Source organism: Aptenodytes patagonicus, chromosome 3 (genome assembly GCF_965638725.1).
Source record: "Aptenodytes patagonicus chromosome 3, bAptPat1.pri.cur, whole genome shotgun sequence".
NCBI classification, from domain to species: Eukaryota; Metazoa; Chordata; class Aves; order Sphenisciformes; family Spheniscidae; genus Aptenodytes; species Aptenodytes patagonicus.
In genome coordinates this window covers 64,934,068-64,950,453 of record NC_134951.1, presented here as the reverse complement: position 1 = coordinate 64,950,453, position 16,386 = coordinate 64,934,068, and the positions used below count along the sequence as shown (strand labels likewise).

Sequence of the window (16,386 nt, the reverse complement as noted above, 5' to 3'; positions counted from 1 at the left end):
AGGCATGCCATGAATGAGTTTGGCATCGAGAGCATAATGACAACCATATGACATACTACAAAGATTTAACTACATAGGGCCATCAGGAGCCATTCCAGCTGGCTGCAAGCATCATGGCAATGTTTCAGAAGTGTTGCTCCTGATCAGGAATCCATCACTGGGACAACACACTAAATGCTGAGGGAAGAGCTGCTAGGAAGCTGGGTAAGCCAGAGAAGTGGACCTGTTTTACCACACAGGCAGTACAAACAATAGCATGCTTGGAGTCTGATCTGACATCTTCACCTCTAAGTATTAGAATTGTATACTCTGCACAGAATGACATTAACATGAAATGAGAGTAAGTGTGCCTGGATAGTCATCAAAGAAGCATAGCGGAATCCAGAAACATGAAAAAGAAGGATTCAGTGGGTTTGCTAGCCCAGGAGAGGAGGTCATTCTACAAAGGATAGTCTAATTAAAGGGAAAAATAGAGGAAATCAACATATAATATGACTTCATGTCTATTGATTAGCAATTAACATACAACACACAACTCCCTTCTCTGTCCAAAACCCTCATTCTAAGAACTTGAAAGGGACAAAATACACAAACTCTATTTATGAATAGAAAAGGAAAGAGGAAGTGTCCTGATACCAGGCTAATCCTATAAGGTAGGGATGTCACACCTCTGTAACTATTAGCAGTTGAAGTTTCAACTGCGGTTGAGAACATGCAAATTGTGCTATTCCCCTCACACTAATGCTCTTTGATATGACAGGTTCCACATCATACAGTGGGGTAGGGGATGTAGCACTAAAAAAGCTCCTTTTACTGTTCCCAACCATTGATATCCTACTCCCGCATCTGCTTTGGATGCTGGGGAATTAAGTACGTGTTCTTAGGTATTCAGAATCAAGAAAAAATTAAACAGGAACGTTCACTGCCCTTTGGACTTTAGTAGCAGGCAAAAGCTACATGTAATATTGTACAACTGAGTTGTTCAACAGGTTAAAGCATGACCTCTAGTGGTGATTTATCAGAAATATACCCAGCTGAGACAGCCCAGAATTTTTCCAAGCTGAGAGCATTTATTCTAAAAGTATCAGAACATCTGTCTACTGCTTGGACTAGGCCTAGTCACAGAATAGAAAACAAACTGGCAATGAAGGGAAGAAGGGAAAATTATGGCAATACATAGAGAGCAAGCAGTTTAAATGTTTAACTCACTGCAAATTATAAATGCAAAGAAATACAAAAAGACAACTTTTCTACAAGCATCTTAGTTTGTCCACCACATTCATCCCACATGTATTAATGTATATCTTAAACACTAAAAAAAAAAAAAGGCAGCGAATTATCTATCTAAAAAAGTATAAGGAAAAACATACACTATCACATCTTATCACCTTCAGTAAAAGAAATAGGCTTCGCCTTCCTTTGTTTTGCACTCTGTTCTGCACTCCTTTGTTTGCACCCTTCAGAGCTCAGCTGTCACAGAGTGTACCCACCAAGAGCAATGGTCTACATGGGAGACATGGACAAGCTTGGACCTGCACTGAAGTGCTACATCCACACAGTATGGCAGAGATCCAAGCAGAACTATCAGTATGGGGCCCAGTGGTAGCGCAGCACACCTAAAAGCACTGCAAGTACCTTAAGTGATCTGTCATAAAAGATCCTAAAAGAGCCATACTGCCTCATGCCAAAGGTTCATCTTGCCTAGTACTCTGTTTCCAATCAGATCTCCAGAATTTCCAGAATCTGTGGAAAGATTGTTCTGTGTGTAAGAACAAGTCAAGTATTGAATGAACCTTCTTTCTTGTACCTGCCCAGTTCCCTCTAGGCTTCAGGGATTTCTTAAGTCAGAGGCTGCTTGTGGATCATGTTTAATAGCCTTTAGAGGCCTGTCCTCCATTAATTTGTCTAAAATCCCCCCTTCCTATTTATATTTCCAGCCTCCGCAACACCCTGTGGCAATGTGCTTTACAATGTCATTATCTGTTATATGGAAAAGTTGCTTTAACCTAGCCTGGGTGCAGCACCTGTGGTCCAGAGCTAACAGATGTCTATTATCTAAAGCATCTCTGTGTTGTATTCTGTTCTACAATGAAGATATACCCTACTTTCTCCACGTGAAGTCAGCCACTTCTTCTGTTTCAAAGTGAAGTACAGAAAATTCTTTTGCTCTGAACAGAGATCCCCCATGGCAAACCTTTGTACACCATCTTTGGACAACTTCCAGAGCTGCCTCCTATTGTACACTGGAGTCAGTACACTATTCAAGCTGGCACTGTAGTCTCAGTTTTTCACAAACCATGCTTTTTGATCAGATTCCTATTAAGAGGAACTTTGAGGAAAAATTATGAAAATATTTACTCACTGTGAGGTTTTTAACAATTCCTTCTGAGTCAACTGTTAAAAAGAAAAGATGAATTAACATACATTCAAGCAGCCAAAGGTCCAAAGCCTCACGAGAAAAATTTCAACATGCTCTTTGTCTGTAAAATTGAATTTCTTTATCAGCCTGTGAAGATGATAGTAACCATAACCTTCCATGGGTAGGAATGTTACATTTCAAGGGTAACTGTCTGTAAGTGTGGTAGCCTCTGGAAGTACCTAGCACTTTGGGTACATGAAGGCAGACTGTAGAAAACTGCCATGGTGATGACTGCCTACATCTAAAGCTGACACATCATCAGAACCAAATTTTCTTCTCCCACCTAATCTCTGTTTGAAGTATAACCCTTTTTACATTGAACCAGACCTGGAGCACTTGTCTTGTATTCCACTTCCAGCAGCAGTCACAGAGAAAAATCCAGTCTGTCTTAGTACTTTCACCTTCCACATTTTCAAAGAGTGACTTTAACCTTTTGACGTTAGCTTTCTAAAAAACAAATCTGAGCACTTTACAGAAGGAAAATTCCTTCAGAAAAAGTAAGACCATTAGAGGAAATGAGTCAACAAGTATACTGAGATTAAGACACATACGAATCATCATTATTCTCTCCTGTGCTTATTACTCTGCTCCTGTCTGACTTAGACTGTCTTCTACTTAAACCAAGGAAAGTCTGCTTTATGTTGTATAAATCTTGTGCCTACTAATATAAATACAATTAGAAAAGATAAATAAAAAGTGCAATGTGATCCCAGCTCTTATTTGAGATCCGCAAGAATTATGCCTTTTAGAATACTTTATGAATTCTATAAACTCACTAAATAAAGCACTTCCATGGTTTTACCTCTCTCCATTCTTTTCCCTGATACAGAAAGTTTTGGGATGGGGTTTTTTTCAGTCTAACAGCACGGTATCTATTCCGAGTCAGAGTCAGCTCACATGGTTTCAATTTTGTGTTCTTTTGTGACGCTAGCTAAAGGGCTCAACCAAGGCATAGATCCCACTGTGCTAAGATTCGGATTCCCCACCTTTGTACACACAGTTAGAAACTGTAGTTAGAAACTGTCACTGCTTCAAAAAGACTGACTCTGCCAATGTTGACACAAGAAATCTGAGAAGAGCAAGGCACTTACGGAAGACCTGAAGTTCCAGTTCAAAACAATAAAACTATCTTTACTTCATCTTTCCACATGCCAAGACAATGCAAATCAGAGTCTGCAACAAGCTTTTCTAATCTTCAATTTCATCTAAAGGGGTCATTCTTGCAAAAAAACCCCAACAACTTCCATCGATGTTTAAGCCAGTTTAAGCCAGTAAGTGAAACAGAAAGCTGTTCACTCTGCTGATTACTACCGATTATCCATTTTCCCTATTTAGTTATTTATTTCCTGTTATATTGACTGTGCAATCCCAGGATTGATCCACACTTACAGGTAAAATAGTCCTTTGGAACATTTTTTGCTCGAATGCGAGCTGCAGGCCCAGCGTATATGTAGAAATCAATCTGTTTGAAGTAATTAGTCATATATTCTAACTGTCTGCAGTAGGTCATCTCCATCCCTAAAGGACAATATAGAAACAGTTATTTTTGATATACAATATATGGCAAGGAAGATAAAGTGAATTATAAAATAGATTAAAACTAGTAAGCACACATATTACACAGAGGAAGAAAACAATGACTCAGTAAAATTTAGATTGAAAAAAGAACTATATACATTACCATGATCAGCTAAAACAATGAGGTTTACACATTTGTGCAGGTTTCTTTGTTTAAGTCCATCCATTAGCATCCCCAGTGCTTGATCTGCTAGTTGTAAGGCTTTGATTACCTGTGAGATAAACCAGTTTCATTAGAATTTTTCTTGCTGATTTCAAGTTCTCACTTAAATGTAATCATCAAAATCTGAAAAAAGTGAGCTTTTCTGCCAGTTTTCAGGTTCTTATATTGCTTCTTCTTTTCTTTTTCCATCACCACTAGAGTATAGATGTGCAGAATTCCACTACTCTACTGCAGAATATGCAACTTAAAGACTCACAATTAATTTTTTTCTATTACCTTAGAAAAATTGAGCTTTAAAATGTTTATTGAAAGAAAATAATTAACACATTCAGATCAAATTTGTTCCTCACTCCTGAATTTATACAAAGTATCAGATTTAGAACATTAAATACAGTTCTTGTTGTAGTATGAACTTGTCATTGTATTAACAATAAACAGTGTTTCAAAAATATTTACACACACCTATTATCTATAAGACCAGTATAGCATCCAAGAAGGCATGGTGCCCTTCTCTCATATATATAGTCCCTTCAAACTTCCTACAGAAAACCACTGACCACCACTGAAGTAATATGGGAGAAATCCAGCACAATCCACCCTGCAGCCATTCACAGAGGATGGCTCTTCCCTAGTTGGCACGGCTGACTTACAGGCTCCTTGTAAGTTCTACAGTAAGGACAACACCCAACTGAGTCTGACGACTGCACGTCTGAGCACTTGCACCCTTCTTGTTCCCCTGACTCTGCTGCGCTCCCTTGAATGTCTTGCATGCATGGACAACGTACACATATACAATTACACATACAGTAATAGGTTTTTAAGCCCTTTATGTACAAAGAGAAATGGAGTTCCCTTTCCAATTATTGAGCCTAAAATTATCCTACAAAGATCAGTTTTTCTGTCCTTGTCCACTACAACAAGTTGTTTTGCTGAAGACCATTTTCAAATATATTAAACAAGACCATTCCAGGAAGGAGCTGATATGACAAGTTCCAAGTCCCTTAAAGACTGAACTTTTTGCCTGCACGCAAGTAAAAATGTAATATTTTTGGGTTACAAATTAACAAACATTGAAGTACAGTGTTAGGAATAAATAAAAGACAGTTCTGAGGATTTGCCAGGCCACATGCTTCCAAATATCACTTGGCAATAAAATTAAAGTTCAGTCTAACCACAACCATTAATATTATTTCTAATAGTATGATCTGAAATTATTTTCTGCCAGTCTGTTTGGTTTACAGCTTTTTTGATTCACACACAGTGTTGGAATCTCAACAATAGGCTCAACCACAAGCAAGAGTTCTTAATAAAAACTCATAAAACAGTCACGGTGATTTTTGATCTACCATTCTTTCCAAGTTTATAAGTTGGATAAGTTCATAGTACAGCACCATTTTTAGTGCGATTTAGTCTAAGAAAAACACAAAAACTACTTACACCACCACTAACTGGTCCAAATGAATGTCCAGAAGAATCTGGCTCTTCAATATATAAAGTGTAGAAATCAGGCCTCGAGTTAGAAATAAATAAGAATGGAATATTATGAGAATTTGGAGACAGCATTTCAAAAGAATAGTTTGAATATATTTTAAAGCTCAGACTTCCATTTAAAAAAAAAATAAATGAAACAAAACAGAATTATAAATAAATTCTTTAAACCTTAATAAAAGTCCATACAACAAATTTAATCATTCAACTTCCTCTGAGTTTTGTAATTAATCAAGATGGACTATTTGAAGTTAAAATTTCAGAAACCGTATCCAGTGTCTTAATTGGTATCCAGAAATCACTCTGAAAAACTTCAAGATCTCAGACAGCAGAGCAAGCTGTTCCTTTTTGAGATGTAAGTGGAACTACCACCTAAAGGATCTCTTCCTGATTAAGCAGTGAGGCTCTAGAGACCATCTCCTAACTGCAAATACATTAGGAATTTGTTAACAAATTATTGTATAAAAGATCTCACTTGTTTACATGTCACAAAGTTGAGCACCACAATCGGTACTGACATCTACTTTTCATCCTGAATTACTGCCTGCAATTATTTTCAGATATTTAACCTTTCTTGTGCAATATCTTTCATATAAAATCTTTCATCCATACACTCAGACTAGAAACTGAATGTTCCATGTTTCCTCTAGGCCACGCACCAAGAAAAAAGACACAACAATAATAGAAAACTTAAACAACAGTACATGCCATGCAGATATATGTTCACTTTTTCATCTTTTGTACCTACAATCTTATCCTGAAAATGATTAGCTATACGTCTAGAACAGGCTTAAGTTCAGCAAATTATCATTTGAGATGGTGAGGAAGATTCTGTGTTTCACAAACACCAACAGAAATTTCAATTGCTAAGCATTAAAACCTTTCCAAGCCATAGTCTCACAAACCAGCTAGATATTACTAAGTGTTACCTCTTAGATTTGGTATAATCAAGCCATTTCAATATTCCTGAAATTCTCTCTTCATATGTAACCGAACTGGGGGGGGGGAAAAAAAAAAGATGTTAACAAGGCTTTTCTGATAGCCCTTCTAATTCCAAGATACAGAGACAGTGTCCACCCTCCAGTCATATAGTAAAGTCACAGATTTGGATTTCAAGAATGATGCATCTTAACAAGTTACCAGCAATAAGTTTTATTATTCTCATTTTTGATTGAATGTAACTCACTTTTAATGGTAAATTAGACAGATCCTGATTTTGCAAACACAAACGTGATGATGGTGGGAGTACTCATATATTTATAATTAAATACATGCAAAAAAGAGATTTCAAGTTCAGGGCATAAACCTGAAGTACAAGTCAGAATAATTTTTATTCTTTCAAACATGTATAAACCTTGGACTTTCATATTTTAAAAGCAAGTAATGTCCCCAGCAAATTCTTTGTGAGGTTATGTTTTGTCTCCTATGAAGGAATTCACCCATTAATAGCTTTGCTTTCCCCCAAAGTCATGCACAAGCTTTATGTTAGTTACTTACAGTCCTCGGGTGTTTTCTGAGTACCAATCCTACACATCACTGCAAAACCTTTGTTATCTATAGAGACTTACAGGTATATACTTGCTTTAGATTATCTTTGTAAATGTGAAGAATCATGGGAGATTTACTGAAATCATCATGAAAATTTAGAAATAATTTACTAATATCAATGCCTTTTCCATAAAAAAAAATACTATGAAGGTAATTGCTATATTTTCACGTGTAACCTGTGAGCTAACTAGACAAAACATACAGAACTATGATTCAGCAGCAGTGTGCACATTATCACACATGCAAGCAAGACCAGAGGAAATTGATCTAGAGCCCATCTTCCTTCAGTAGCTTCCCTATCCAGCATCCTCTCTTCAATTAGTTTCTGCCTCCTATAGCCTCTTGCCATGGCTTCCAGGTTTGTCTTCATTATCTTAGGGTATAGGTTATCTGAAAGCTTATTCTCAAGTACGAGTATTTTTAAAGGGCTATATAGTATGTGTAGATTTTATGTGTGGAAATACAGTAATCATTGGTATAGCTTAGCAGTGGCTACTAATCAGTTATAACTGATTCTTTCCTAGTGGGAGATCAGTGGTTTGCAGTTGGCTGAAACTTTCAAAACTGTCTAGGAGAGCAGAATATACAGTACCCTTTGACTCTCTCATTGTGAATCACCTAAATGGTTTTGAAAATTTCAACTATTATTGGTAGTTCCATGGCAAAACCAGGACTATGTGACATGGCACTTATCTCTCAGACTGTTGTTTAAAAATCTTATATTTCATTTCCTTCAACTGTCATATGGCAATTTGGATTTTTGGAGTAATTTACAGGAATTTACTACAAGCCCTATAAAAACTTACCTGTTGAACACAGAGTACAAGGTGGGGTATGTTCCGTTAATTGGAACGTCAGAGCCTGGCCAAAAGAAGGTGCCTGCTTTCAAATTTTGGTACATTGCTGTCAGCCAGACCTATGGGTAAATATGCAAACAAATGATTTTATAGCATTTACACCACTGGAGGACCTCAGATCACCAAAGTAAAAATACATAATTGGATCAGAAATATGGGCTGCAAGCATGCATTTCTCTTTCTTCTTTCACACATCACGCAGTTGCCTAATGACTATATCTGATTTGAAGTTTGTTTTCTACATACACATTCTGAAGAAAATTAGTAGCACAGAAGCCAGGATGTTGCCATTGCTTGAGTATTCTCAGCATAGAAAAAAAAAATCATATAGGTATTTCCATAATTGGCAACAGGTAGTGATCTTTTTTCCTGTGGCAAATGCCAGTGGAATGGATCATGAAAATGGAAGAATCATACAAAGCTGCGTCAGGGATGTTCAGGCGTGACATTAGGAAGCATTTCTTTACCGAGAGGGTGGTCAAACACTGGAACAGGCTTCCCAGAGAGGTGGTCGATGCCCCAAGCCTGTCAGTGTTTAAGAGGCATTTGGACAATGACCTTAATAATATGCTTTAACTTTTGGTCAGCCCTGAATTGGTCAGGCAGTTGGACTAGATAATCGTTGTAGGTCCCTTCCAGCTGAAATCATTCTATTCTATTCTATTCTATTCTATTCTATTCTATTCTATTCTATTCTATTCTATTCTATCCTATCCTATCCTACCCTAAGGATTCTAGTTACATGACTTTATTATAAGAGGGCATATTTCTATTCATCTTAAAGAGTGCAGCTGTGGTTCTGTTACAAACCTGATGGAATCCTTCATGAAACAATAGCACCAAAACCTGGGTACTTGAGTATACTATAAACATGACTACACAGACACAGACACACACACACACGTAAATAAATATATAAATGTATATTAAGTAGATATACTATATACTATGTGTATTTTTTGTATTTTTGTACCATTATCACAGTTTGATATTTCTAGTAAATGAATAATATTAATCATAACCATAGGTACAATCAGGGTGGGGTTTTTTAATGAAATGTGCCATAAGTTATATAGGTGTTCATTTTGCTGGCAATTAAGCTCTTTCCTATTCTCTTCCTTGCTTTTATATGCCTGGACTTTGCAAGTGTATTTGTAAACGGATATAATTTGGAAGTAGATTTTCAGATTTCATTTTGTAGCTAGTTGTCAAAAGACAAACAAAAAAATACCCCACAATAAAACGATATCAAAAATTTACTGTGGCTTCCTGTGGCAAGAGATCCATTCCAATACTAGCCAAAATATTTAAGTCTTTTTTACTAACTGCCACATTAAGTGAAATTTTTAAGTCTCAGAATTAACATTTTAAGAGTTCTTTTACTTTCATAAAAAGCAAACTGTTTTGTAGGCAGCGTATAATACGAAGCCTACAGGATATTTATCACGTACTGCAAATATATCACACAGCTTTGCATTTTAGTCTCTTTTTGTTCTGCTTTACAATATGGCCACTCTAGACATAAAGGAATATCATGATGAGAAATAAACCTACTGGCTGCCCCTTCCACCATGAAGGTTCGAATTTTTCTGTCCCCGAAAGCGAGAAATGCTTGTTCAAGTCTACATCATACATGCTGTTATCAATAATACCATGAGATTCTGGATACAATCCCTGCAAAATGAAAATAAACAAAAAAACCTACTGAATCTTGAAATCAAATGGAGCCTAAACTATGTTGCAATGCACACTGTTGCACTGTCGCAATTATTTTTAGGGCTGTTTTATCACAGAAACAGAACACGCTTTCCTAACTCACACAGATCATCAGATTCCTGCCAGTGAATTCAGCGTGCCTGTCAAGTTCCCTTGAGTTTCCCTGTTTTCTTCCCAGCCCAAATAAAACCTGATGTGCTACAGATTAAGTACCATATATGTCATGTGGCTGTATATCAGCTGCCAAACCCATCCTAACACACACTCTCATAAAATGGCTGTGTCCTCACCCATAGTCCCCCATATCCAGTTAGACTGACAAAGATCAGGAATAACCGATTCACAGGCCAGAACCAGATAGCATACATATACAGCCACATAGATCATGCCTGCATGTACTACCTCAGCATCTCTCTTACCGCTATAGCTTGAGTTCCCATGTCCCACAAAAAGATTGGCACCACAAAATCCTTTCTATGTCGTCCAGATAATGAAAAGGAAAAATAGCAAATTCTCACTTACTGTGACAATAGTATAGTGGTTTGGAAAGGTTTTTGTGGGGTAAACAGCTCTCATGTATTTTGAATGTGTACCACATGTTTCTGCAACAGATCATGGAATTAATTTTTTTAAATTGAAAACTAACAGTCTTAAAAACAAACAAAAAACCCCACCAGTCAGTTGTTGTGGTATTAGAGGGGAAATGTGACTCCAAATTAGGGCGCGTACATTCTGGTGTCTCCTTGTGAGCTAGGCCTACTGTCCCATTGCAGTCAATGGACCCTGGACACTCAATTCAGCTGGCTAAAGCCTAGACGCCTAGGGCCATTTGAGACATCTTTAATGATCCTACCTGGCCTTCAGATGCTGCTCCTACATCCTGCCTGCCAAACCAGATGAGTGTCTCAGATAGTTCTGAGACCCAAAATAGCACTAGACATATATGTTTACGCAATGAGACTGAAGCCTCAGGTCAGCCCAGGCAAGATATTCTGCAGAGCTGTCTGGTGACCAGATGCATGGGAAGGACTCAGTTGCTTAAGCACTGGAGTCTGCTGCCATTTGAGATACCCTCAGATATCCAAGACATCTGCATGAAAGTTGGCAGTTTTGATGCAAGATCACCGGGAGACCTGTGTCCTCCTGACACAGCTGTTGAAGGCCACCTGGGATACGCCACAGCATTCTGAAGTGTATTAGAAACATAGGTTAAAGCAACAATTTGTCCTGTGGCACCCTCTGTCTGTTGGTTGACCTGACTTGCTCTCTAGGCTCTTGCACTGCGCTGCACAGACTGTACTAACCATAAACGCACTGACTACAATGAGCATGTAGACATCTCACATGCAGACACCTCCAAGAACATATCTAAATGTAGGTGTTCTGCTCTGGAGTGAATCCCACCCCAGGTGTCCTACCTTTATCTCCAAACGTTGCGTCACTTTTCAGCAATCTAAGGCACTTACCATGCCTGAACACGTGTAATATCTAAATCCACTGTAGGATCCAACTTATTTACACACAAAACAAAGGTGTGAAGACTGGAAGAAGCCTTAATGCCATTTTTTAATCTAACTCACGTGGAGAAACAGTTGTCTATTAAGCTGTAGTCAGATGATTATTTGATTCACACTCAAACACACTTTCCTCTGATGTACAGAGTTTCAGTCAAAGAACAGAAACTGATTTTAACTAAACAACCTCAACTGAACAATGAAAGCCTGAAATTATTCTACAAAACTGTTCCGGTGCGGTACAGAAAAAAAGACTTAAAGAGTGTTTAAAGAAAGGCTGAATAATTGACAAATACATGAGAAACTCAGCATAATTTTTTATGGAATTCTCTTGAACAGTAAAGGACCTACATTCATAGTGTACATATTCTATAACAACTAGCTTGATTAGCTCTACTGAAAATCCTAGGTTAATGGAGTTAATAGAGAGGAAATACTTTATGCTACAAATCAGTGATACATGTTTTCTTTTGCAAAGAAAGGAATTGCCCTTTCCTTTCCACTGTAGGTTTCTGAGAAGTATAAGCATGAATATGCATAAGCAATTGTTAAAATTGACCACAAATATGAGTAATGGTGAACTAGACCTGTTCTTCTTTGAAAGGATTTCTTGGAAACATACACGTAGCATGGTTTTCATGCCTTTTTTTAATTTGGCATTTCCTTTCCACCTGTTTAAAAAGACTGGAACTGAACACTGACTTCTGCATGCATGATTTCTTCACTGATTCAAGTTCTTTCCAATGTCAGAAGGACATCAAAGAATAAAATATTTGCACAAGAAGTCAGATTTGCACACTGCTTCAAGTTCAGGCTTCTGGATACCCTCATTATCCACAAACAAGATATTGTTAACTATTCAGTAAAACGTAGTACTTTGTAACATCCATGTGAAATTTTCAAATGAGCACAATAGAAACAGAATATGATCTATTCAGAACGGGTATGAACACTGTCAATTTAGACTATTACTGCTGAGAAGAAGTGAATAAACATGCAGATATTTTGTCCAGGTACAAAGAATCTTGAGAGCTGAGCTCTAAAATATTCAGGAAATGTTAACGAAGTGTGCACTAATGGGTCTCACTTTTTAAAGACCTTTACAGCACAAGCTAAAGATCTTCAGCTTACTCTTTTTCCCAATATTCAGAAATACTGGGAAACAGTTACTTGAACCTTACTGCAATCATATCAATATATTAAATTATACCAATATGTAAATTACATTGCATTTAAGTCTAATATAGTAATATTCACTGATATACTTTTAAATATGCAGCTTCTCTTTAATAGCTTAAAATATTTGACTTGAAAAAGTGCATCTTTGAGGAAAATTACCCAATAACCCAACGCATTTTCTTTTCATATTATAGTTTAATGACGATCTCCTTATCAGCTAGAATTTTTCAGTGGAGTACAGAGAATGCAGGAAATCCTTCTCTGGAACTTTTTTAAACTGTGTTTGAATGTATATTTCAAACTATTTATTTAATAAAAAGCCGCTGACCAGTATTAGAGGCCTTGTTAAAAAAAGTCATGTTTGCTGTGCACTCAAATACAAGAATTAATGCAGAACATATAATAATGAAAATATACAACTGACGAGGGAGACCTGATTTGTGATTTTCTTATTGCTGAGCAACACATATGCATGACAGCAGCAAAAGGGACTGGTGAGGTTGCATGTAGACTTTTAAAGAAAATAGTCAAAGCACTCTTGGTAACTTACTGATTTTTTTAATATTTGGCAGCAAAGAACTCCAAGTTTGCAAGTATTCTGCTCTAAACCCATCCATTGAAAAAAGGATAAGTGGTGGCAGATCAAACCTACAAGAAAATATGAGTTTGTCATCGTAAAGGAGTTTGGAGAGTTGGTGACTTGTGAAGATCTTTAACAACAATATAAATTCTACTTTTAAAAGCAGGGTTCAGAATTTCCGTGTACTTCCCAGAATTAATATCACAGTGTGAGATAAACAAATAGTTCAATTTTGAGAGCAAATACACAATCCTCCTGAAAAAAAAACACTGGAGGAATAAAATACAAGCTACTCGGTATATATAGAACCTAGGAAAAGAAATTGGGTTTTGTTAATCTTTTAATTACAAATACAAATAAATACAAATTCTGCAGACCAGCAGCCAAATACAAGCCCAGAGTATAGAACAACCGAAGTACCTCTGTACATAGTAACGGGTTGAATTCTGTCTCTTGTCTCTTAATGCACCTTATAAAAATCTTTCAGGGCAGCTGCACACGGACTGTAAAAGCACAGCAGTCACCCAGCAAGCAGTTAGGGTCAATTGGCCTCAGTGCTGGGACATGTAATCTCTTTGCAATCCCAGGTTTGTGCTAACCCCTTACCTTACCACATTTCCTTTGTGAAGACATCACTAAGCAGTCCATGTTCTTTGTGATTTGTATCTTTCAAGTTTCCTAGCTCCCATGGAGCTGGAGAACACTTTTTTGCCTCAAGGCCCCTGACAAACTGAACTCAAAGCTACAAAAGGAATGCAGCATCCGCTAATGTGCTTAGGGTAAGACTTTACGTAAAGAAACAAGGATAAAAGCCTCAGCTCCAAGTTCATACAGTAGGTATGATAAAATAGGCACAAACTGCAGCTGATCGCTAGAACAGTGTTCAAATTCTTGTTATAAAAATTCTAACTAGGAGGTGCTAGCTGTGAAAATAAACATCAAAGTTATTAAACATGCTTTCTTGTAACCAACCTAAAAGGACTTCTAAAGAAAGATGCATTAGCAGTTATAAAGTGCTGGTGCTATAGCACCTTTTTTCATAACATCAAGTGACAAAATCAGGAAGATCAAGTCATCTCGTTCTGCAAATTCAGTCTTTTTGTTAACCATCGTTATATATTCTACAGTCTCCTTAGAAACATATAAAGGTATAAAAATTGTAAACATACAATTAATTAAAAATGCAGTTTGAAGCAAGCTTCACTACACATAGTACCTAAAAAAAACCCAATTATTTGTAATTTATAGGAATGGTTCACTACATAAACCTGGAAAATACCGGGGGAGAAAATTATTAATAAAATGCAGTTACTGATAACTGACTCCAAACCATTTTTTGAAGTAATATTTTGAGTGATAACTATTATTCCTTTTTAACACACCTTTCTTCCCGCAGATAATTCAAGTAAAAAAAACCCTGTTACTTAGATAAAGAATTGCAACCACAGACTCTAACAGTTATTACAGCTTACATAAGGTGATTTTTCCGAATTATCAGAGATACAACATGGTAACGTAAAATGGACTATGAACAATTTGTGATACATGAACCTTGAGATAACTCTAGCAATTTTTCCAGGTCTTTGCAAACTGACTTTCAATCTGGATTTGAACTCCTGTACACTGGTCTAAACTGTAAATGATAAATGAATGTGCAACAAAATGACAAAGGTTTTAGAAACAAAAAACATTACTAGCCACAAACCGCTTCTATAGAATATTCCTCAGGGCAGGAACCTTATTCTCAGTAAATATGAAAACCTCATGAAGACCTGCTTCAGGCCACTGGAATATTTCTGATCATCACAATGATTTTATCTGCTAAGAAGACATAATTATTTTATCCTACCCAGCTGGACACTGAGGAGTTTCAAGTGACACACATGGTTCTTCCACCCAAGGTATTTCACCTAAAAGGACAAAACAAAATACTGAGTTAGCATTAAAAAAACCCACACAAACACCAAAGACGTTTCCTGGCTGATCTTTTTAGAGCTCTTCCTGGCACTTTTTCTGCTTCAGTACAGAATTATAGAAATGTAGGGCTAAAGATACCTTTAGAAATCATTTAGTGCAACCTATTAGGCCCTCAAACCCTGAAAGGGCTGATGCTTACAATTGTAAGTTGAAAACAAAATACATATATTACACAGACAAGGAAACAAACAAAATGGAGAAGAAATCACTATGAAAGCTTAGCCTAAGTTTTATCTGGTTTTAAATGGAAAGCATTTAAACTGTATCCTCTCCACACTGGATTACTGCCTTCTTTTTTTTGCGGATACCACTTACACATTTAGAGATGATTGCCAGGGCTCCCTTTAGCCTTTTCTTTTTTTTTTCTGTAAGAGCCCAAACTCCTTCAGTCTTTCCTTGTTGACCATGGCTTCCAAATTTCAAGTAATTCTTTCTGTTCTCCTTTGAATATTCTCCACCTGCTTCACAGCTATACTCATTTATGATAATGTTTGCCCATCTCTTTGGAAGAAATAAGGGAGGTCAATAAAAGAAGAAAGAAGGAAAGCATCCAAGAAAGGAAAAAATATAAAGAAAAGAGAAGAAGCAGTGGCTGTTGAAGTTCTCGGCTCACCACAGAAAGCTTCTCTCCCAGTAAGCAGCCAAAGGCAGGGATGTACAGTGACCTTAACTAGGTCAGCTCAATCAATTTAGCACCTAGTCAAACTCCGGACTGCTTTTAGCTTTAATTTGCATTTAGGTGACAAATATAATTTTGCAGGAGTTGCCTTAAATCTCTGCCACCTCACAATATAAAGGAATCCTGATAACAGATAGCATGTTTTATGTCACCAGTATACTCCTCAGGTATCACTCCTGTAATTTGATTTTACCAGTGCTATCCTTCATGTGTTTAGCCAGAGTCTGTATGAAACAATCAGCCATGAACAAAAATATTCAGAAATAAGTAAAACGTAAGAATCCCAATCTGAAAATTAATTTCTAATAAAAAGAATGGGAAATTTTAAATTAGGGATGATTACTACAATATGTACTTTGGATTGCAGGAAGTTTGAAGCAGGAACCATGTCTCCACCTATTTTTGAAAAAAAAAAGAAACAACCTAAAAAACCCACATTGGGTATACTGCTGCAATATTCAAAATATTCTGTCTGTCTTATGAACGACACACATTCACATTGTTCTCCAGAAACCATTTTTTTCCCAGTCAAAAATACTAAAAGCTTCACCTCAAAACATCTTCATTTTCCAAAACGTCACTGTAAGACTCTAATCTTGAGAAACAAATGCATCTATACGTTTATGTTTGCCCATCTATTTATTTCACAGGACGATTTATATATAAATCTTTTTGACTTTTGATTTAC

At 36.8% G+C, this 16,386-nt stretch overlaps 1 protein-coding gene across 1 annotated transcript in view; it reads right to left on the bottom strand.

Annotated features, from left to right (window-relative positions):
• The window catches only part of ENPP3 (ectonucleotide pyrophosphatase/phosphodiesterase 3), a 41,445-nt gene that overhangs the window by 17,164 nt on the left and 7,895 nt on the right, over window positions 1-16,386 (bottom strand). Inside the window, exons 5-14 of the mRNA XM_076335498.1 lie at window positions 14,892-14,952; window positions 13,013-13,110; window positions 10,292-10,371; window positions 9,608-9,727; window positions 8,003-8,112; window positions 6,578-6,643; window positions 5,598-5,670; window positions 4,101-4,209; window positions 3,809-3,937; window positions 2,363-2,394 (exon numbers count right to left, since the gene is read on the bottom strand). Of these exons, the coding sequence (XP_076191613.1) occupies window positions 2,363-2,394; window positions 3,809-3,937; window positions 4,101-4,209; window positions 5,598-5,670; window positions 6,578-6,643; window positions 8,003-8,112; window positions 9,608-9,727; window positions 10,292-10,371; window positions 13,013-13,110; window positions 14,892-14,952 (878 nt within the window). The remainder of the gene's footprint in view (window positions 1-2,362; window positions 2,395-3,808; window positions 3,938-4,100; window positions 4,210-5,597; window positions 5,671-6,577; window positions 6,644-8,002; window positions 8,113-9,607; window positions 9,728-10,291; window positions 10,372-13,012; window positions 13,111-14,891; window positions 14,953-16,386) is intronic.